Source organism: Haliaeetus leucocephalus, unplaced genomic scaffold, assembly GCF_000737465.1.
Source record: "Haliaeetus leucocephalus isolate CR32 unplaced genomic scaffold, Haliaeetus_leucocephalus-4.0 Scaffold450, whole genome shotgun sequence".
NCBI lineage: Eukaryota > Metazoa > Chordata > Aves > Accipitriformes > Accipitridae > Haliaeetus > Haliaeetus leucocephalus.
In genome coordinates, this window is record NW_010972886.1 from 11,575,871 (window position 1) to 11,599,721 (window position 23,851).

The window sequence follows — 23,851 nt, forward strand, 5'->3', positions numbered from 1 at the left end:
CCCTTTCTTCCAGAGGTGATAAAATCTCCTTTTTTTCTTGACTCCTAGCAAAAGCTTCCTGTTCAGCCAGGCCGGTCGTTTTCCTCGGCGGTTCAACTTGCGGCACATGGGAATAGCCTGGTCCTGAGCCATTAAGATTTCCTTCTTAAAGAACGTCCATCCCTCCTGGACCCTTTTGCCCTTCAGGACCATCTCCCAAGGGACTCTCTCAAACAGTGCCTCGAAGAGGCCAAAGTTTGCCCTCTGGAAGTCCATAGTGGTGGTTTTGCTGACCCCTTTCCTTGCCTCACCAAGAATTGAGAATTCTATCATTTCATGGTCGCTAAGCCCAAGACAGCCTCCGACCATCACACCTCCCACCAGTCCTTCTCTGTTCATAAACAACAGATCTAGCAAGGCCCCTCCCCTGGTTGGCTCACCTACCAGCTGTGTCATGAAGTTATCTTCCACACACTCCAGGAACCTCCTAGATTGTTTACTCACTGCTGTGTTGTATTTCCAGCAGATGTCTGGAAAGTTGAAGTTCCCCACAAGAACAAGGGCACACGATTCTGAGACTACTGCCAGCCGCTTCCATCAGTCCCGTTTTTTTTTAAAGTGTACAGCCAGTGTTTCATTAAATGCAACTGAAATAGCTAACCTTTCTCCCTCTTCCCATCACAAAATCACCATGTTGCAAAACAGCTACAACAGTAACATCACAGAACAACCAAACAGAGAAGTGAGACTCCCTAGTAATGCAACCTGTTTGTTAAAGCACCGCTGTTATTTCTTTATACTATGTAGACAGCTGTTTGTGGTCAGGCAGAAGATGAACCAGGTAGGTGGAAGGACTATAGGGTCTTTTCTCCTCTCCTCTGTCAATGCCACTTGGTGCAGTATCTAAGCTGTGCCTGTTCCTGTCTGTACTCAAAACACTTCCCAACACCTAGGATTGGGGGGGGGGAGGGGAAAAAAAGGGATATCCCTATTCAGGAGTCATCATATCATACTTAAAAAAGGAAGAATCACATCAGGTCACACCATCATCACTGTTACCACAAATAATTTCTACATGGTACGTTGTTATGAAATATATTCACTACTGATTGATGTATCTCTCTGAGCTGCTCCTGCTGCTCTTGGCCATAGAAAACAAACACTGTAATACACTTCAAGCATCAAATAGAACAAATCTGCTTTCTCCTAGGAAATATATAGTGAATATATAACCGTACAGTGGCAGAAACAAAATTTAAATGGATTTTCAAAAAACCACAGAAGTGTACACAAGTCTCAGAATGTTATTGCATGTGTTATATGTGCGCCCTAAGCTCGTTATCTTCTCCGTGTCTGTACAAAACCCTCCATGGTGAGAAGGTAGGGTAGCCAGGTAGCAGGAGAAACAAAAGTCAGAGGCATTTATCTCAACAGGAAAACCATCCCCAGCACAAACTGGCAAGGTGGAAAAAAACCCAAATTGGCACGGAGAAAAAAAAAATTTAAAAAAAAATTGTGCAACTGTGTGATCAAAACAATAAAAACACAACAGCATTAGAACTTTTTTTTTTTTTAAAGGAATTCTGTTTGCAGCATAAGACAATCTGTCTGCCTCTGCACTGTAGAGCCAGCTCCCACAGTGGCTAGGCTACCTGCCAATTTCCCCAAGGCTGCAACAGCCTTGCTGCTGGAGCTCAACCTCTTGGCTGTTGCAACCTTTGGGCTTTTGGCAGCGCTTAATGCATTAAGAACCTGGGTTTCAACAAATGCTAGCGATGGTTCCACATACAAATACTGGTGGAGCTATAACTTTCCTAAACAATTTTCCCAACACTTTACCATCCTTCCAACTAGGAAATTCCTCATGATTCCTAACTGAAAACTCCATTCCTATAAATTCAGACTGTTAGTTCTTGTCCTGTCCCCAGACAGACAACACTGTTAACTTTTACTCCTCGATAACCTTTTATGCATTAATTTTTTTTCCTGTCTTCCTCTCCTCACCTTTAGTCTTCTATTCTCTGGACTTTTCTTTCACTTTTTCTTTCACTCTACTCTTGGTGCTGTTTCTAACTCCATAATCATCCCTGGCTGAAACACTGTCTTCCAGTTCCCCACTCTGGACACAGCAGTCCAGCTAACTCTTCTATAGTGCAATAGGTAACTTCACGGAACCTTCCTGTTTAATTGTCACTCTATAGCTGCTCCTTTCCCGGTTTTCCACACAACAGGGTGATGTTGCCAGCTGCCAGTGCATGATCCACTACAAACTCCAGCTTATTCTCTGAGGAACCTCTGCCTAGGGCTACAACCATTCCTCAACCTTTCTCGGTTGAATGAGCATCTCTGTTTAGGTGTAACGATTTACACTTGACCTTGCTGAACACATGTCATTTAATGAAAACCTTATTGAAGAAACAGGATTGTGATTCAAACTGCCAAGATCATTTTGGAAGTAATGGTTGGGAGCACATGCAACACAGAGCAGCAGGTTCACCTTGGGTTAACGAAAGCATGGCCAGCTATAGCAATTCCTGTAACTAAAAGGAAAGATCACAACCCCCTCATATGATGCAGGTGTGAAAAGCCAATGTGGTAATTAAGCAAACTTAAAAGCTTACTGTAGTAGATTAATTTTTAAAGATATTATCTGGAAAATATCTAAGAGAAGAAGAAAGTTAGTAAGCAAAAGAAAAAAAAAAGGAAGACTAATCTGGGGAGAAAACTAGTTTGAAAATGTAGGATCAGTCATATCATAGCTTACAAGTTAAACAAGTGTTTCAAAGAAACAAATTAGGTGGATTAATGATGCTGCGGAAATTTCCTTCCAAAGCATCTCTTATGATTGATGGATATGAATCTGTATCAGAAAACCAGATGATAGAATAAAGTCAAGCTTTAGAAATTTCAGACTTATAGCTCGTTGCTATGGCAACATTCTCAGCAAGAAATAAATTTCCTTACAAATAAAAAAAAAAATTGCTTTACTTTTCCCTAAAACATAACTCTGCATTATGAGAGAACAAGACAGGTAAAGGCAAGACCATAAAACAATCTGTTAGACCAATATGTTACAGTACACCATTCTAAGTGCCTTTCTACAATTCAAGTAAAATTCCTTTCATGAATTTTATAATTTAGAACAGGAGGAGCTGAGAACACTCTGAGTTTCAAATTGATATTAAAAATTTAAGTCTATGAGTTACAATTCAAGATTCAGGCATCACAGAGACTAAATATGTCTCCACTCAAATGAAGCTCAAAGAAACAGTGCAGCCTATAAGCAGTACAACTTCTTTTTAAAGGTGAATACAAATACCAAGAATATCAGTGCATAGCTGCAAAGTCTATTTTTAAAATCCCCAATTACAGGTGAGGACAAATATTTAAGACAATTAAAAAGACAATTCGGTTATTTCTTAAGTGCTATAAATGGGTAAGTGGCAGGTACCTTTCTTGATGTATTTTTATGTGCTGCTCTGAATAATTTGTAGGTTGTGTTTCTGTACAAATGAGTTAATTAGTATTGGTATTAACTTTGCCAATACCCAGACAACAAATATAATTGAAGTAAATGACCCTTGTTTGTAAAAAACACCTACAAAAAGGTTATCAGTCAAAACTCCCAGTAGATTAACTTAATATTTATATGAAAGGAATATCTAACAAAGCCTCAAATAATACTTTAATTTAAAAGCACTGCATATGCACAGCTAGTAATTTGCATTGTGTACACTGATTTAGGACCCCAAAAACGGAGATACAATGTGGATGTCAAAAAGCATGTCCTGATCTTATTTAGCAAACTTTTGTAATAACCCTAGCCAAAATGCAGCATAAGTTGCGTGCGCAGGAGGGACCCACTTTATCCAGAGTCAAAAGAGACAACTTGCTCTCCCAGAAATATCCCATCATTACAGGTCACTAGCCATCCCACCGCCAAATGATGGCTTTTCCACTCAACCTGAAGATGAGCAAGTCAGCCCTTGAATAGGTCCTCTTACTTCCCAGGTATTTCTAAATGGCCATTTGCCTTTATATACTTTAGACAGAAGGAGCAGGGTGGCTGTGCTGAGAAATAAAGCCCAGCTAATTGGCTTTCCCTGGAGCAGGACTACCTTTTGCATTCATAGCACAAACATCCAAGCAGAAAGACACACTGATACTTTTGGTGTGTGGTTTTTTTATGCAACAGAAAGCTAATCTAGTAAGGCTCCAGAATAGCATGAACTCTTCCCTACCTGACTCTAGGGAACTGAAAGAAAAATTTCTGTATTTTGTATTTAACCCTGTTAATATATTTGTTGGTGATAAGCAGACCTCCTTCTACAACTCACAGAGCTGCATTCTTTGAGGATTTCCTCCAGCCCCCCCCACTAGCCATAATTCTGCCTAGAAGGGGAGGTCAGAGAGCGTGGTCTAAAGAAATGCTTCTTGTTGAAGCTTTACAATTCACCCCCTGCCAACATGAAGCCATCCTGAAGACTGCAGTGCCGAACGGAGTCCTGAACAACAGCAGAGCTGTAGTCCCAAATATAACTTCTCCATTTCCATGACCATCACAGAGGGAGCCTGCCCTGCCTTCTGGGTGAGGGATCAGCACCAATTTCCCTTCTCTGCAAAGGCACCACAGCCCTTTTGACTCAGATCCCACCCACAAAAATCCACAGCACCTTTTTTTATTTTCTGTGTAGTTCATAAAGTCTCTGTTTAACCGCAATCCTGGCTTCGACTGACATCAATTGATTGAGATTTTTCAACCACAGGCAAAGTCTGAATGAAGTATGTGGCAGGGAAGTGCTTGATGTTTAGAAAAGTTCCAGGGTATCAGATGGCTTCAAAGCAGTGTATGCAAAGAAAAGCAGGTGTCCTGGTTTCAGCTGGGATAGAGTTAACTGTCTTCCTAGCAGCTGGTACAGTGCTATGTTTTGAGTTCAGTATGTGAAGAATGTTGAGAACACTGATGTTTTCAGTTGTTGCTCAGTAGTGTTTAGACTATAGTCAAGGATTTTTCAGCTTCTCATGCCCAGCCAGGGCACCTGACCCAAACATGCCAACAGTGTATTCCATACCATGTGACGTCCCATCTAGTTTAGGAACTGGGAAGTGGGGGGGCAGGGATTCGCCGCTCGGGGACTGGCTGGGTGTCGGTCGGCGGGTGGTGAGCAATTGCCCTGCGCATCATTTGTACATTTCAATCCTTTTATTACTACTGTTGTCATTTTATTAGTGTTATCATTATCATTATTACTTTCTTCTTTTCTGTTCTATTAAACCCTTCTTATCTCAACCCAGGAGTTTTACTTCTTTTCCCGATTTTCTCCCCCATCCCACTGGATGGGGGGGGAGTGAGTGAGCGGCTGCGTGGTGCTTAGTTGCTGGCTGGGGTTAAACCACGACAGCAGGTCAGGAGGTCCTCCGAGAAAGTCAGAGCACACAGAGTAAATAATTTCAAACAATCTGTAAACGGGACCAATTTAATCCCTGAAAACAGTGATTACAACTCCCCCAGTCTGTCTGATAACCTAACAACTAATTGGCCTATAAGACTCTTATTTAGAAAACCAATACACGAAAACAGAAAAAGCATCTCTGACTATTTTTACCATTTATTCTTTCAGTAAAGACTCAATGCCTATAATGTAATCCCAGTGCTTCAGGCAGCAGAGATTTAATTGATGCAGAATAGCAATTGCTACTAGTGTGTTAGAGACCAACGTCAAAATACAATTTTTTACATTACTAGGAAATTATTTGGAACATTTAAGAAACTTAATTTGCTTAAATGCCAACTATTTACTCCTAAAATAAATTCCTTGTATTACCTTAAATATTTTTTTCTCCCATTAATCTGTACCAATTTAACTGGAGACAAACAGAAACAATGTCTCAAGTATCCTCTTAACCAGGCAGAGGATTGTATAAATAAGACTCATCCAACACAAAAGGTTCACCCAGCACCTATGACCACACAAATAGACAGAGAACAGCTCAAATGTCCTACAGTGGGCACAGCTACATAAGCAAGTGCAAAGGAAAAAGCAATGCATGTTTTTGGGAATGCCAGATAACAAGTACAAACACAACCATAAACTTTGCTTTGGTAAGCTAAAAGGTAGATGGAGTAGATGACCTGAGAAAGACAAACTCCTGTATGAAAATAGCTGATATGGCATTTGAAACCTCATATTGAACATAAAAGGTCTGAGAAAACGAGCACAGGAGACAAATCTCAGGGGCTGTTTGATTTCCCTGAACAATCCTGCGGACAATCAAATTTGTTCCTGAGGCTCTTCTCTCTGCCTTAATGGCTATGCAAATCCTCGCCCATGGCTGGGCTGCTGGTGAATTATGAGCCTTGGCAATCACACTGACTGGCATTTCATTATATTCCCTCATCTCATTTCTGGTTTTACCCATTGTATCTCCTCCCCCCCCCCGCCATCTACTGAGATTATAACATTTTCAGATGAGATTTCAGTGATCCCCCAAGAGTTAGCACAGAGTTGCTCTTATCCATGTCTGGACACCTTGGATGCGAACACAACCCAAATTAATATCAGCTACACCATTTAATTGCCATTTTGTCATACGCACAATGACATTCTTCTCTCTCCCCTTCCATAAAGCTGCATCTCACAATTTACACAGTATTTCAAGATCATTGCTTCCCTTCTTCAGTATGTGAAACATCTATATATACATATGTATAAGTGAATTTTGATCTATTCTGAATCTTATTCCTGTTCTCCCCCATCCATTTTGAACAGAAACTACAACCTCTATGGCATCCATCATTTCTCTATAGGCAGCTCAACAATATGTAATACCAAAACAAAACAAGTGACTGCTGTAAGTCTATCTAATTTGAGGCTTATTATTCAAGACCATTTCCTCATTATGCTGGTTTTCCAGCACGCTTCTCCCTTTGACTATTTGCAAACTGGGTTATTTTTCCCCACCATATGCTACTTCATCTTTTCCCATGCCGAGTTACACTGTAGCTGTCAGCTCTGGTTCTGACCTATCTTCCACTAAAGTGGAGGCAAAAACTCCCTTCTGGTGCTATAGCGGATGCTGGATGAGGTTATATTCGCAGCCTCTGTAATCAATTGTCATCATATATCTCTGTCCTTTTCTAGTGTTTGCAACACTGCCTAATGTAGTATCATTTGTAAATGTAATTAATGAGCTGTTTATGTACTCTTCAAAAATCATTAATAAAGATGTTAAACTGCATTTAGTGGTGCACCCTGAGCCACCCTGCACACTTCTGTCCAACTTGATACATTGCCATTCATCATTACTCTTCATTCGTAACGCCTCCAGCAATTCTAATTCCTATGACACAATTCATGTTCAAAGCAATTTGAATTGTGGGATTTTTTTCCTCTTTCTGCACTAATTTCTAGACTTGCTGTCCTTTCTGTTTTGAAGATAAATAACGATCCTTTAATGTCTTCCTGCTTCCTTCTCACTTACTACAACTGCTAGTGCTCCAATGCTTTCTGGTTTAGTTAATTCTTTTAGTATACTACAACTTGCTATCATCAATACCTATTCATTTATATGTAGGTTAATTTCAGTTCTAACTTATGTGCCTAGCATTAAAAGAAAAAAAAAAAAACTATACTGCTTTTATTCAGTACCTATTTTAAAATTCCTCATTTTCCTCTTTCCCATACTTATTTTGTCTCCATGTTAAAAAGGCGGTCAAAATATGCTTTCAATTAGCACAAGTGATCTTCTCTCCCTTATTTTAAACAGGTAACCTTCTCCCCCCGCCCCATGTTTGTTTGTCTTCTCCACATTGCAAACATATCTGTTGCCATAATCCAGTCCACACTCAGATGTTGACTATTTGAGTCAATTTGAGTACTTCTGTTCTCTCTACAGGGTCTCTGCAAGCCTCAGAAGTCTGTAGATATTTTTATTCATTTTCTTTCCTTTCCCTCTATGTCTACTGTACTGGACCTTGTGAAACGCACCTGCATTTTGTATTCTTTTCTTCGGACTCACAGTAATCTACTGCTCCTTAACTGAATGCATTAGACATTTTACTTTGGTCCAGGCTTGATTTGTTCATTAGGGTAGACACTCAAGTAGCCTTCACTTCCCAAAGCATCACTGAAATCACTGGACTTAGGGCTTTTCAGAACAGTCCATGCTCTGTCATGTGGACTTTAAAATCCATATTGCTTGCTAAGCTTCTTAATGTTGGTATGAATGAATGCCTCTTGGCTCCTCTTCAGCTTGTGCAGCTGTGTTCTGCAAGTCTGGGTGTTGAGTATTTTTTATCTCAAACAGGTGCACAGTCAACAGCTCTTAACCAGCAAGGAAATAATCCATGGATGATTTCTCCTGTGGTCATCTTTTCTTACTAAAACATCAGGCTAGTTTTCATGAAACCCATGAGTATGACCACTCTTTATTATTCTATGTTAAATACCAAGCTACACCTAGAATGTCCAAAAACTACAGAATCCCTACAGATGCAAGCATTGCCAGCACTGACCAATGCCCAGTGCAGTTTTTTCCTTTGTTATTTCAATGTTCTTTTCTAAACAATTTCTTTTTTTTTTTCCCTCCCCCTCCTCCCCTTCCCATGTTAGGAACTTTCTTCTCACTAGCCTGAATGCCCCAGAAGCAGCATTTAATTGCCCAGAGCCTAAAGGCAGGAACAAGGATGAAAGTAGGAGCAACAGCACAGAGATCTTACTGGCGCCAGTGAGAATCACAGCAGGACAGAAACATCCTTGTGTGTTTAAACAATCCCAGTGAGCAGTTCAAAACATGCGCCCACACACCCAAGGTCGCTTTAAGTTCTAACTGATGTGCCGAGCATTAAAAGAAAAAATAAATAAAAAAAAAAAATCAAATAACAACTACATTAGTACCACCTCTCTTTCGCGGCTGGATAATGGCAAAGAGAGGGCTCACTGGACACCATTTTGAGAAGCACAGAGAGGATTTCTTTAGCAGAAAAAGTGTAAAGAGCACAGTCTGCACCAACAAGAAAGAAATAATATTCATCAGGTTTGACTCCAAAGGGCACATCTAACTGGGGTTCAAAGACCTACACTTGTCTTGCTCTTCTCCTCAAAAAGCTTTATTTTCCATTTGACACTTTTCCATGTTAATAGCTTCCCCTACTGAATATTTCACCCTGATATAATACCATTGGTTCAACTAACATTTTTTAGATTAAGCGTGTGTGTTCTAACTTGCTAAACATATGTGCTATCACACAACCAGCCAAAATGACTCAAAAGGTGTGAAGTCAGGCCCAGGTGATAACTTCCTTCTTGGTTAAACATATAGGGAACTAACCTATGGATATCTAAAGACTTCATCTGTAACAGTTTGAGCTACAGAATCAAATCTCCAGAGCTGGAGAGGGAACAGCTCCTTTTCTCTGTGGACTTTGAAAATCTGGCCTTTTGAGGTACAAAAATGTAACATGTATTTCAAGCAATCAAAGAACTGTTATGATTCAATGGAATATCATATAACAGGCTATTTTATGATTGATTTTGGTGAGAGAGTGCTATAAAGAGTGCCACTTGACCAATACCTTTATTTTTACAAAGAAACGTTAACTGACAGAATAAGCAACAAATTAATCTCTTCTCAGCTATTTAGGAGACAATACTGCATGCAGTTATCCTCCTGACCAATAGCTTCTTAGGTCTTTTTTAATAAATAATACAGTATAAGAATGACCCAGGGGAACAGCTCCCTCCCTTTTGTAATGAGACAGTTGTTTGTACCCCTACTACCAGGCCAACTTTCCCTAATTCTTAAAATAAGCACATCCCTTTCCTCTAGCAACTATTTTGGCCAAATAACATATTATTTCTTGCTTTTTCATGTCACATGTAGCAAGAAATCCTTCTGGAAGACTACCATTATAATTATTCTACAGCAAAGAAACCAAGATCCAAATTAGAAAAAATAATGTGTTTTCATACAGTACTTACAATTGATCTGATGTTGTTTTCTTTTGCCAGTTTCAGAGAGGATTTATAGCAATTTGCCAAGTTTTCTTTATGAGTGTCGGTGAGATGGCCTCTTGCAATCGGCCCAACAGTATGGATCACATCTGCAGGAAATAAAAAATAAGAGAAAAAAAAAATATCAGAGATCCTATGGTGGTTTTTTTGCTTGTATCATGACTCTGCAGAACTATTACATTGCGCTGATACTGTACCTCGACACAAAGGTAGGAATAATATTGTAAGAAAATGTTTATAACTGGAAATCACATAATAAGCTACATCTGTGAGAATTTAAAGTGAAAAATAGTAAAGGCTAAATTTCAAAGTATTTGGACTAAAGGAAAAAATGAAAAAGATGCAATAAATGCTTAGTTATATGTGTACTGCAATCCACATGCAGGATAGAGTAAATGTTTTCATAAATACCCTGAATCTTTAGGGCTGTACAACTGTAAATGTTGCACAACTTTGAAATAGTTGTTCTCACCCCTTGAAGGTCCACTCACTAGGAAAGTTCACTACATAAAACCTCAGCACATTGATGGTGATACACAGATCATCTTTTTTGGTCTAATACTTCAAGTCTTTTCTCAGCAACTATTTTAAGAGAAGAAAAGTTGTGACCTATGAATGTGTTAGTTATTCAAAGAACATGCTTTCCTCTCACATCAGACCAGATGGAGACGCCATGCAATAAAACAAAATATTCTGTTTGAAGAAACTTATAATGAACAAAAAGAGAAAGTACAGTCAAGGAATATCTTAGGTATGATGCCTCTGGACTCAGCAAAGTCAGATGCTGCAATCAAAGTCTCTAAAGTGCTCTAAAAAAATGAAGTAAAAAGCCTGGAGTAAAAAAAAAACAACTTGAAAAAAAATTCAAAAAAAAAAAAGTGTTTTTATTTTTTTTTTTTTTTCCCCCCCCCCCCCATTTGACTAGTAGGAAGCACATTTACTTTCCAAACGTCATTCTTCTATAGCACATGCGAACACAATAGAATGAGTTATGGTGGCAGGTACATTTTTTTTTTCTCCTTCCTTACAATCCCCTGCAATATACAGCAGCAGCAATAAACAGTGGCACTATCTTCTGCAAAGTTGCCACAAACAGGGATTAGGCCGATGCTTTCAATTGCAGTACCACTGGTCCCATTGGTTAGGTTGTGTTTCCATCCCATGCGGGACAGGTTTCCACGCAACATCTGCTGTTGTAACACTCCAGAAAATTTTAATTTACTCAAAGATCCTACAGAATTCACAGTGTTATTCTTTGCCCAAGCTGTCTTTGATTGTCCAACCTATACCAAAGCATAAGTGAAAATGGACAAACTAACATTAAAATGTATGCTGTCTTTTTTTCCTTTTTTCTTAATACAGACACCATCTGTCAAGCCCTGGTCTCTACTACTTAAAAGGTGACTTATGTGCTAAGGAATAATGTTTTGAACATTTCCAAAAGTTTTCTTTACATTAGCCAGAAAGTATTGATAATTCAGCAAATAAAAGCATGTCAGAGAATCCCAGTGCCCAGAAACACAGAGGAATCTGCTGTGATGGGAAAGTGAAACCCACAGGAGCTAAACTTCCCAACTGCTAGAGAAAACCACCCTACTGAGAAGTAAATAAAAGGTTAACTACTCTTCTTTCCATTTTGATCACAGTAATTTTCTCCAGTTGTGGGAACAAGATGGACAGATTGGATAATTTCTGTTGAATGTCACAGCTGCCAGACAGTGACTCCAGCAAACCCTCCCTACAGCATTTCAAGGCAACTGAACCATCAAGTAGGTGTTGAGCCATTACTAGCTGATGAGCAGCATGATAGCAGGTGATTGAAATAAGCAGAATAGCTTCACCCAGGAAGTTCAGGAAAGAGTTATTTTCTTTATACACGTTTTAGCTACTATAATAAACTGAGAACTATTAATACCTAGAAAAAAGTAAATAGCATAGCTAGTTTAAATTTGCTTCTGCTTGCAGAGATAAGGTTGTGTGAGTACTTCCATTAGGAAAGACCATAATTTCAGACCACAACTACAGCAGTTTCCTCCAAGTTGAAACTTTCCAAGGAAGGTTTCTATTTGGAAGTGTTGGTGCTTGGTTGTTGGCAACTTCAGAGAAAGAAAAAGCTTCTCTTGACTATTTTTTTTTCTTGTTCTTTGCTTTTGAAAGAGGTAAGCTGCAATTACTGAGCAAGGGGGAAGGAATATACTACTGAAGCAAACCTCAATCAAGGTCATTCTGCATTTATAGACACTAAGATCAGAGGTACCATGAAGCATTCCAAATTCACAACACCTGCCAGCCAACAAGCAAATAAAGTAATGAGTACAAAACCAACTTAAAAAGAAAATGTAAAAGATGAATAAAAGAAAGAATGATAAAAATTTCCTTCTTTCTGCTAAGGCTGAGTTAACTTGCATTTCAAGGTGCAGCTGCTTAAAAGCTGAAGCTTAATAGCTTAAATTATTAATTTATTACTTAACAACAAGAAGGAATTTTGGGGAACAGCCCAGGTACCAAATTCTTGCTTGGGTCTTTCTGTATAAAACTCCCCTTGGTATAATTTCTAGATGCATTTCACTCGTTAAATGTTTAACTCTATTCCTTTAGTCTTCCATTACTAAACACTAATTTTAAAAATTCTCAGCTCAATAAATGAGAAATGTTTTTCTTGTCATCTTTTTTCAGAACTTCCTGATTTAGCATTTTCATGGTGCCTTGTTAGCAACCCTCTATCACTGCAGCAGACACTTCACATAAATAGGTAACCTTTAATGTAGTTATTAGCTTTTATGTTTTAATTTTTACAAGTCCATCATAGGCAGCTCTTTAGACAGGACACTGAAGATGGTTATGAATTGGTTTATAAAATATCAAAACTATTGTAATTGTTTACAGCGTATCATTGGCAAAAAAGGCTTTTCTTAGGCACGTTATTATTCTGAAACACATGTTAGAGTATGATTTTACTAGTAGAGCAGCATTTATAATATGCCAGTGTTTCATGGTCAGCAGACAAACAGAGAAGTAATAATTTTATCATTTTACTTTGTCAATAAAATCAGTGTATCTATACATTGCCTAAACTATACATTATTCTGCTCAAGCTACTCCACAATACGTTAAGGTTTACAGGCAGGCAAAACCCTTTGAGATTATACAGACATAAAGCAAACAAACCAGAAAATAGAACAGCTCTCCCCCCAGCCCATGCCATTAATATATGAGGATCAGATTTCACAGGCTGAAGCAGAGCCATTTATTTTTAATATATCTACGAATGCTGTGTCAATCTTCCAGCTTGTCTGTCATAATAAAGTTTCCTTTCTTCTCACATGTTCCCCACTCACCCAGCTGCACAGAACCAGAGAAATTTGTACGCTACAGAACTGGAAGATGGAGAAGGACGGGTGTGCTGGAGCGGGGAGGTCTACAGGCATTTGTCTACAAGAAAATTAAGGGGCAGAACTGCTGCCCTGCTGCTCTGGCCACCGGCTGCAGCAGCCAGCCCCAAATGCAAACTTCCAGCACCGCTGGCGAGGGCAAACATGGATGTGCAAGCCCTACTTAGCACCTTCCACACCAGTCTACCTGCAGCCAGAACGAGCATCCACCCTAGAGAAGCACATGGCCTTTCCGAAGCAAACATGACTTCCAGGCTGGATTTCAATGATGGTAAAGGACCGTCCCAGGACATGTGCAGTGATGAGTTTCACCGCAGAAGAAGGCAAACCCACTGCAGAGGGCAACACAGATGGGAGCACCAGTCATGGGGATGAGCACAACGATGGGTTGAAGATACACTGTGCATGCAAAGGCACAACAGCACAAAACAGGAGTGGTCTCATCACCTAAATACTTTTAAACTGGGGGAAATGCTGAGGAACTCCAAAAAGATTTCGTTTGGCTGGAAAAGCCTGGTAGAGATCCCTGCTACCAAACAGCTCCTGTTCCTTCTTGGAACTCCTGCACCCATTTGCTGTCTGAGCATCTTAATGAGGTCAAACAGAAGCAAGGGATATGAACATTCCCCCCAAACGACCCCTAATATGTTTTTTTGTTCTTCAAAACCAGGTAAACAGAGTAAAACTGAAAACGGTCAGCTCTCAGAGAATGCCACGCTCGCCATTTGTAGCATTTTAATTTTTATGTCAAATAAAGCTGCCAGCACTGCTTTGAAGCTTCTGATTTACTATGGTCAATCTTCCAGCCACGCACATTGATAAGAAACTTCATTAAAAAGAAAGCTACAATCCACGTGTTTGTAAATCACTTTCTCTGTGTGCACAGAGCAAAGATGTTTGCTTATGTTTTTAATAGTATGCTGAGATGGGAAGCCCCAGAGGAAGGTATGTTCTCATCTGGGATTCAGGCCACAGCAATGGATCAACTGCTTTTAATGCTAATGAAGCTGCTTAGTTTTAAAACAACATTTATAAGGGAAGGAGATATTTTTTCCTACAGAAATACTTCCAAAGAGAAGGTAGGGGCGGTCGAAAGAAAGCATCAGCACAGATCTATGCTGTACGACCATGTTTTGGAACTCCTTTAGGGCTGAAGCAAAATTTTGTTTTTACATGGGTTTTATAAGATTTGTGTTGCAACACATGGTTAATCCAAGGAGAGCTTATAGGATCTACTGCTCTCTTTTTGGTCATCTGACTTTCAGGCATTTGGTTAGAAATTCTGGTGGCCAAAGCAAGGCCTGTGGCAATCACTCACTGATTTGTGTGTGTGTGCACCCTCTGTATCATCTGTGCTTGTTTTCATTCAGTTTTCCCCTCTTTTTCCCTGAAGCACTATAATGAAAGCAGACAACTGAATCTCATGTAAACCACAACCTAATCTGGAGGTATAACAGGCACTTGGGCATTTAAAACATCCTTGTTGCTACTTAACTACCAGTGAAAATAAAGAGAATTTGCGTGTTTAATCAACAATTCAAAAGCACAGCAACTCTCCCCTCGAAGTCCCGTATAGGCCACTCAAAAATGAAACTGCATCTGCTGTGGCATACAAAATCTATGTGTGAAAAGGCCAGTGAGGCTTGTTTTCTCCGGTCTTTTTTATTAAAGAAGTCAGTCCATACATCTTAATATGCTGTTTGTCATGTGAGTTTTTAACTGCGCTGCTACAGAGGAATGGCAGAGCAGCATGGGCAAAGACAAAACACAACTTCCAGCTGCAAAAGGATGAAGAGAAGTGACTGTGCCTCAAAAAGCAACCTGGAGGACTGATGTAATTTACTTTTGATGTAATTTACTCTTCCTTTGTTCTTCATAAAAGTGACGCTAGATAGCAAAAATATTAGCATAATGAGTTTTTCCAAACAACTCAAGAAGTACAATTAAGTTTCTCTCATTTCTTCTCTTACAGATGCAAGTGTGGCGCATTCACACCATTAATGAACCAGCCAACCACGGCTAGAATCAGTTACGGATTTTTCTCATTCATCCCATTCATGCATTCATAGCCATAATTGGCCCATCTAGTGAACTGCATAATGAAGCTGTACCCTGTCAATCACAGCAGGAACTGTATGAATTTTAAGAGGGAAGCTACCACATTGCATGTGGCATTGAATAAAACAAATAAACAAAAATGACGAAAATTCACAGCATTTAGGGCTCCATTTGTAAATCTTATCAGTTGATTTACACAATAAACACCCACCATATTGGTGCTGAAAAGTGATAGCTGAGGTTCAATTGATGGGAAGTGAAATCACCTCCAGATATTCATACATACTGAATATCCCTGTTCTTAAGGAATGCGTGTAGCCTAATGCTTTGGTATACAAATTTGCTCAGCTTGTTCATTTTCTGTTTCTAGTTACATGCACGTGAACATAAAATGTGCATTTTCAGTGTGTAACAAACAACTGTTAATTTAGGGCCAGCTTAAACGAATCCCCCAGGACCACAGTTAATTTATTTACTGTGTCTCCAAAACTAGATTAGCGGAGTTGAATATTTTAAATGCAAGATGACATCTTTTATAGATCACTCAATGCTATGTATGACTACGTATGACACAGCTCCTCAGTTCAGAAATATTTATTTGCTTTATATAGCCATATATTGCATTTATCAGCGGGTAAAGAGACAGTCTCACTTTTTAGGCTTGAAGCAGTAAGCACTGCTCAATCTAAAGTTTGTACCTTTTATAGCTGCCATCAGTGATTAATTAGCTGTTTTGGGCAAACCAAAAAAATGTTTCATTAGCCACAAAAGCTATGATATCTAGAAGTCATTCATGCAAATTTAAGCCTTTTTTCACCTAAACAGCATTGTCTGCCCAAGAAAAGATAAAGAATACGTTTATTGTAAATGATTAACCAGCATCCCTCTCTGTGGATTAGGTGTTTATTTTAAGTACGAGACAGCAGAGACAGTCAGAAAACAATATTCCCAAAGGGAGAGGTGGAGGATTTGCCGAGCCTGAGAAATCCTTCGGGGAGCCACAGAAGTCTGTGCTCAATGGCCAGCATTTAGCAGAGAGCGATCACTCGACATCCGTGGGAAGCTAAAAAACACAGAGAGCTTGTTCGCAATGGTTATACCACTGCCTCAACAGCCAGCCAGAGAATTAAGTCACATGAGTCAAAACCCAAGCCTTTTTGGCACTCGTGCTCGTCATAAAATACAAGGCCCATGTATGCCCAAGCAGTCCCAGAGCTGTTCCCCTCCCATCAATGAACTTACAGTATCATTCTGCCATCAGGGCCTCGCCATTAACATTGGAAACAAAAGTAGGCTCTGTTCAGGCAGCAGAAGCAAGTGGTGCAACTAAGAGACACTATACTATATTCCAAAGTAATAGGTTTTACAAAGCAATTTAGTACTCTGATGACAGATGTCAAAGCAGCAACTAGACAGATGGCCCCACAACTTTGATAGAAATAATTGCCTACATGTACAGCTAAAAGGCAATGGCTCCATTTGGGATATTCATAACATGATGTGATATGAATGAACATGAAATGAACATGACATGACTTAACATGAAATTATGACATCCATGACTTGCTATTTCTGTTTTCTTTTTTAATCCTGACTTGAAGAATTTGCAGCAGAAATTCTCAAATGTTATCCTTGTTCCCCTCTACATAACATCTACCCAAATAAAAGACCTTAATATCCCTAGGAAAACCAAACAGATAAAATGAAATTATGTTGCTCCAAGCAGATTTTGTCCTCATCACACTACAACAAACCTCATTTTGCTGTAGCAGCAGAAGAGCTCGACCAAGCACCGTCCTCATTGAGTGGCTCAGAAAGCACATACCAAGTGACCCCCTTGACCCAAGTAATGCTCTCCACCTTTCTCTGACTATTATTCTTTGCAAGTGGACAAGGCTACAGACAAAGATGCTTTAATCTGTCTTTTGGTTTATGTTTGCTACTTGTAGGAAAGCATGAGCCACAAAGATTCTTTACCTCTCTCTTTACTGCACAGCAAAAAAATGTTTGGGAGTGAGTTTGGTTTTAATTCATCTAATAATTCAGTCAGAAGGCTTTTTCAGCACTCAGAAATAAACTTGTTTGCCCTTAAATTTAGAGTGCTTATTCTTAAGACACTGAGAGTTTCAGTCTGCCATTCCACAAAAATTTTGAACCAAAATACACAGCATGGTGAAGGATATAACACTAGCCACATAAATTCAAGGTATATTTAACTGCACTTGATTCTTGACTCGGAAAGAGAAGCTTGCAAATATTCCCTTAAAAATCATGCAACACAAATCAAGTCATAAAAATATGCCAACGGGGTTTAAGTTAACTTCAGTTCTAGTTTTGGAATTGGATTAATTACAGGGGCACAGAAATCAGAAATGAGCTAATGCTTTCACCTTCTTAAAGCAGAGACCCCTCGCCACATGAACTCGCCACAGAGTGGATGCAGAGGGAGGAGAAAGTTAGAAACAAGACGACTGAAACCATTAAATATTTTTTAAAATGCATGTTCCCAGTTTAAAAAGACAAAGCTGAGGAGACGTGTGAACCATGCTACAGGACTGCATTTTATACAGAGGACACTGTATTTTCCTCATAAACAATAAACATAGTGTTTATAGCTCTGAACTTGCAAACTGCTTTCAAGCCTGGGAGCAGTCCCACTGAAATCAGTGAGACCATTGCTCAAAGATAGCAAGGATCCAAACACCAGCAAAGGAAATGACAGCACACCTTCTCCAGGGTGAAGGAATGCATCTTTATCACTTCCATCTTTTAAGGGGCATCACTGAAAAATCTCACTTTTACTACTTTTTTTATTTTAACAAGAAAAAATATAGTTAGTCTCTCCAATTTACTTCACTTTAAGTATTCCTCTTCTGTACTTTCAGCAAGTTGCACTTCACAGACCTTTGTCTACAGCCAGTTCCTTTAGAGATGGTTTCCCCTGCTATGCCTATGAGCCCATCACAAAACAATGGAAAGAGGAAAAAATTAAATTTACTGTCGCTACCTCTCACCCAAACTCACTCAACAAGCAGACAATAGAAACAGGGACATATACAGTACCCAAGAATAAGTTCAACTCATTCTTAAAAGCTGACTAGATTTCAACTTCGCAGTGCCACTTTAATTGTTTCATATAAGTGTGATAAGAAAAATAACTGGACGGCTCTTTGAACCGTAACATAAGACTTCATGCCTAGAAGAGGAATCTCGCTTTCTATCATCAATTTTATTTTAATTTTAGGTGGCTGAAACCACACTAAAGTGCCCTCCTGATATCAACATATTCCAGATACTAACTTTTGGGAATGCAGTACATGCCGAGCATCCATGATAAATTCCTTTGACCATCTCCTGCCAGTCTCTTCCCCAGAGATGCTCTCTAGTTTGAAAGATAGTTTCATCAGCTAGCAACGAGACAAACATAAGCACTTGGAAATCACTGCTCTGCAACCTATCTTAAAAGCAAACCCAGCAGATGATTGGGGGTCTGAGCAAGCCTGAACCTAAGGTGGGGGAGGGAAAATGGAAAGACATGTATCTACATAGACTATACCATACTGTAGATGCAGACCAAAAAAAAAAAAACCCAGAGAACAACTTCAGTGCCTCAGCCTTGCTACCTGCATGCTTTATTGATAAACAGCTATTACTTCTCCAAATACTTCTAACAAGATGAACAAACACGCTAATTCAGATTATTAATAAAACCAGCAATATTTTAGCAGAGCTAAGCAAACATAAGGCTTGCATTGAGACTGAGAGCAGATCCTTTGCCCAGGTGAACAAGGGTACGGTTGAGGTACGGTTGCCCTAACAGCACTCTGTTCTGAGCACACTCAGCCGACTGGAGCCTTTGTCCAATGCAAACAGGACACAGGCCATGACTTTCCAGCTATGTCTTGCTCAGTCTTGGGACTCCTTAGATTTGAGCCCAAGCTTACAATTTGCACTTCAGTCCATAACTCCGCAGATGGGGCGGCAGGATGTGCCTTATGGCAGATGAGGGGAAAAAGAAACCGTTGTTCTGGCTGATATGGCTGCAGCTGAACACAGTGCTCTCTCCTTAATGCTGGCCCTGCTTTTATCAGTTTTTTTTCAGAAACCTCCACAGAACCAAGCTTTCACAGATACCACAGAAACACTGCATTGAAATCTTCCGATCTCTACTCCCTTCCAACTCAGAGAGATACATGCAACAAAGCGCTGACAAGCAAACACCACCCATCTTTTTACTCCATTTACTGTCTGGATTGCGTTCATGTCACAACATCTAACTTAGCAGTATTTCACATTAAGGCATATACATCCTCTCACGGGCTGTGACCAGCTCGGCCAGGCTATTGGCCCTCTGCGACACAGAAGCTGCCTGCTTACATTGCAGCTTTGCTCACCAACAACACGGGTAAGCACCACCGAGGTGGAAAGGAGCTAAATAGTCTCCAGCAAATGAGCTCAGAAGTGCTGGCAGATAGAGAAGCTAAGTAAAGAAATGAAATGCATCCAACGAGGATATGTAATGAAGACTGTGGTATGGTATTCCGTACAATATGTAATGCTCATGTGGTTCCAAGTGAAAAACAAGCTTTGACAAACATCTTCAGAGCGTTTTGCATCAGTGGAAGCTGTAAACAGTTGAATTTGCAGCAGGAGCAAATATACCAAAATAAGCAGGGAAACTATTTTTCTTATTTTTTGTCAAGATAAAATAAATGTATTGCAAAGGAAACTGCTCGCAACTTGCAGAGACTTATTGCACTGCTAATGTTCTCCATGTCGACATTGCTAGGAAGAACCCTTGGAAAAACACTGGTGTCATACCTTGGTTCAGCTCAAATAAGAAAATATATGTAAACAACCTTCTGGAAAGTCATGTAATGACCTAAAAGAGCTGCTGAAGAACAGTCTTGAGCTTAGCCTTGCTGTAGAAGAAACACAGACGTAAGTACAGTCAACTTATGCTCTAAGTAACATCGTTGCATCCCGCTAGCCTGTCACAAGCATTTCATGATAATCTCAAGTGGGGAGTTTCAAACTCAAGTCTTTTAAATCGGCTATTGTGGTTTAGGAACATGGAACCAGAAAGAGTGGGGCTAGAAATGGTAGCAATAATTTGTAAACACAGTAATGCCTTTGGAAAAAACCTAATGTGGCAATGGCAAAGCTTGCAAGGGTGACAAGTGTCAGAACAACATGCCACTTCCAAACACAAGGCTGCGCTTTGCTACAGGGAACTGCTCAATTTCTGGGCAACCGTACTGAGAAAAATATTTGTAAATTTTATTGCATGTGTTATTGAAGCAAAATGGTTATTTTGCCACCTGCAGTGCCCACAAGCTCAATGCATCATTTCTCCAGGAAAAGAGGAAATGTCTGCAAACTCACATTATCCACTTTAACGGCAGCCTGAGGATTAGGTGGAATTTTTAGAAGCCTGTGTGCAAAGTTGTACTTCACAGCACCGTCTCCCCTTGCGTGGGTTGTCAGAAAGACATACTGATATTTTCACAGTGAAAGCAATTGCTTCGAGAATAATGTCAGCTCTTATTGTTTACAAAAAGCCAGAAATCAGAGCACATGAAGCAGCAAACAATTTGGCTGACCTTGCCAGCTGAGCAATATACAGTCAAGCAAGCAAAAACATGTTAGGCAAGACAGCAATAATGAAAACAAAACATAGACACGTGCTTTCATATGTTTTCATGAAACTGCTGCAAATTTTTTTTTTTTCCCAAGGCAAGCCAAATCCTTGATACTAATTATGGCAAACATCCTGACCTTATGCACATAAATGTTTTCGTTGTAGTTCCCATGTCTGAAGCAACCCATTGGAAAAAGCTAAATCCAATTGCTTCACTAGTGCCATTTTCACAGCAAAGTGCTCAAACTTGCCTGGGCTGTGGTATGACCCAGAAGATCCCTTTGCAGCAATGGCTATTAGTGCTTTGAGAAGTCTGTAGGTACTACTGGTCCTGCAGCAGCAGATGGAAGAGGCGAAGGATGAGGAATCTAGGATGATGATTTCACTATGCTCACAAAGTTTTAGAAAAAGGCAAAGCTTTAGCATAAGCACAAAGGCATCTTTCCATTTTTAGGAAAACTCAAGAAGAAACTTTTCAGAAATCATAATTTAGCCCATGTTAGTGCTGACGGTGTTAATGTTTTATAATTTAAATATTTGTAATACTCTGGCTTAGTAGAAACTTCATCCATCAGAGAAGCTAGGATTTTTCTGCATGTTTTCAGTAAAATCTATTAAAAATTACTAATCCAGAACCTTGTAATCTTTAGTTACAAGATTGTGGTTTCCTCTATAGCTATCTTCAGCTACCTTCAAGATAACTTTTTCTAAACTGATACGCTTGCTTTAGGGGGAAAAAAAGCAAAGGCAAAAAAAGGACACCCAACAAAACCGATCCCCCTTCCTGATTTCCCCTAGAATGAAATTCTAATATATCCGAGTGCTCCTTTTCTCCTGCTTCTCAACAAATAAAGTTTTTGTTGGGAACTTTACCTCATTACAGAGTCCTCATCATCTAAATAACGTTCAGCAATAACAAAGAACTCTGCCATAAAGCTTTTGATAGATTTTTTGCAGCCAACATATTACTGTCAGGATCTATGCGAACAATTTGGAAAAGTAAAAAAATAGGACTGACTATCATTTAGGAGAGAAATTACAAATGCAAATTCAGAGGAAGACAGTACCCTTTTCTTCATTGAGACAAATTTTTAAACTAGTTTCTGGAAAGAGGACCCGTATAATAAACTTCTAATTTTAATAGTAACATTAGGTAAGGAAGGAAAATAACAATAGGCCAGGTACCACGTCAGTCCTGATATACTACTACACTTCTTTATGAGCACATTACAATTCAGAGAGCTAATAATAAAAAGAAGTGATGCTGAGATGATGAATTGATGCTATGCAATTAGACCTATTAGAATTCACAAGAGTCGACAGGCAATAATCAAACCACTTTCATGCTGCCCATTGCAATTATCTTTGCACTTAAGAATCAACAAAGCACATAATGACTTGCTCTCGATTAAGGAATTCATGAGAAATGGAATTTTAATTAGTGTGTAGAAAATTTGGGCCATTTATTACTTTACAGGACAACAGATTGTGAAAACTAGTTGAGTAGTTACAAGTGTTCAATGCTGGTTCACATCCAAGAACACACTGATGCTTCCAAAAAGAAGTTCCTAATGATGTTGCTTGAAATGGGATTGCCAAAATAAGTGCACGTTCACTTCTGCTAAATTCTGAAAAAAACCCCACAAATAAAACTGTTGGAGCTTGAGACTAAAATGGAAACCATTGCTGATGTTTTCAATTACCAGCTGATGAACAAGTCAGGTAGAATTACATTTATCTGTAGTACGAACCACAGATACCAGAAGGTCTAATTCTACATTCTCATCACAACATGAATAGGACAAGATGACAATGAAAATGCATCATTGGTGAAGATAAACAGAGTCTGAATAGTAACTTGAATGCTGATTTAAGTTTTCTTTTAAAAGCCCTTGAATAGGAAGATTACTTGGTTTCAAACAAAATTACTTCTCATCGTTTGCTGATCTGAGTACAAAACAATTTACTAATAATTTGAACAAAAGCACCAGTTAAATTCTGGAAGTGGAGCTCTTGATAATATGAAATACAGGTTGATGGGGAAGTCGAACAATTATGATGAAGTCAAATGCTAAGAAATGCACTTTTTTAAAAATGCAAACAAAAATCTATACTTCTAGCATGTATCCTGGCAGTATAGAGATGAATATAATGGTATCTGCTCAACAAAATGAATGGTAAGTCAGTATGATATTAAATAAGATATCAATTTGTTAAAAACATAGTATTTATTTTAAAAAAATACTACTAGAGATCCAAAATAGTTAAAGAACAGTAAATACAGGGGCATTCGGATTATTCACAATCAAATAATAAAGAATTTGGATTACTTCATGATTATTATCTGAAAAAGCATGCCCCATGCTTTGAGCCTTCTGAATTTCCTACTTTGCTATGGATAAGCAATTGCATACTTAGTGCTTAAAATCTGTCAGCATGATGTTCTTCCTTTCCATTGTCAGGGAACTATTTCAACATTTCTGGTTCTCGGTTCTGTGGGGGAGCCCTGTCTTTCTAATAGCCCCATTAAAATAACATTCATAACAACCTGAATGGCTTCTTGTAAGTGATGATACTTCAAAAAAGGGAAAAAAAGTCACATAGGGATTCACTTTTAAATTCATCTACGTGCTCTGTGAGCAAGGGCTCTGGGAAACAGCAGGGAAAGCAGCAGGCACTGCTGCCGTAGGGCCATCCCTCCCACAAAGGGAACATTTACACACTGCTGCAGAGCCACCATCTTCACCCCATGCAACATTTTCAGAGAA

The 23,851-nt window shown here is 39.2% G+C and overlaps 1 protein-coding gene across 1 annotated transcript in view; it reads right to left on the reverse strand.

Annotated features, from left to right (window-relative positions):
- The window catches only part of MACROD2 (MACRO domain containing 2), an 896,045-nt gene that overhangs the window by 361,019 nt on the left and 511,175 nt on the right, over positions 1-23,851 (reverse strand). The window contains exon 6 of the mRNA XM_010574793.1: positions 9,960-10,081. Coding sequence (XP_010573095.1) covers positions 9,960-10,081 — 122 coding nt within the window. The remainder of the gene's footprint in view (positions 1-9,959; positions 10,082-23,851) is intronic.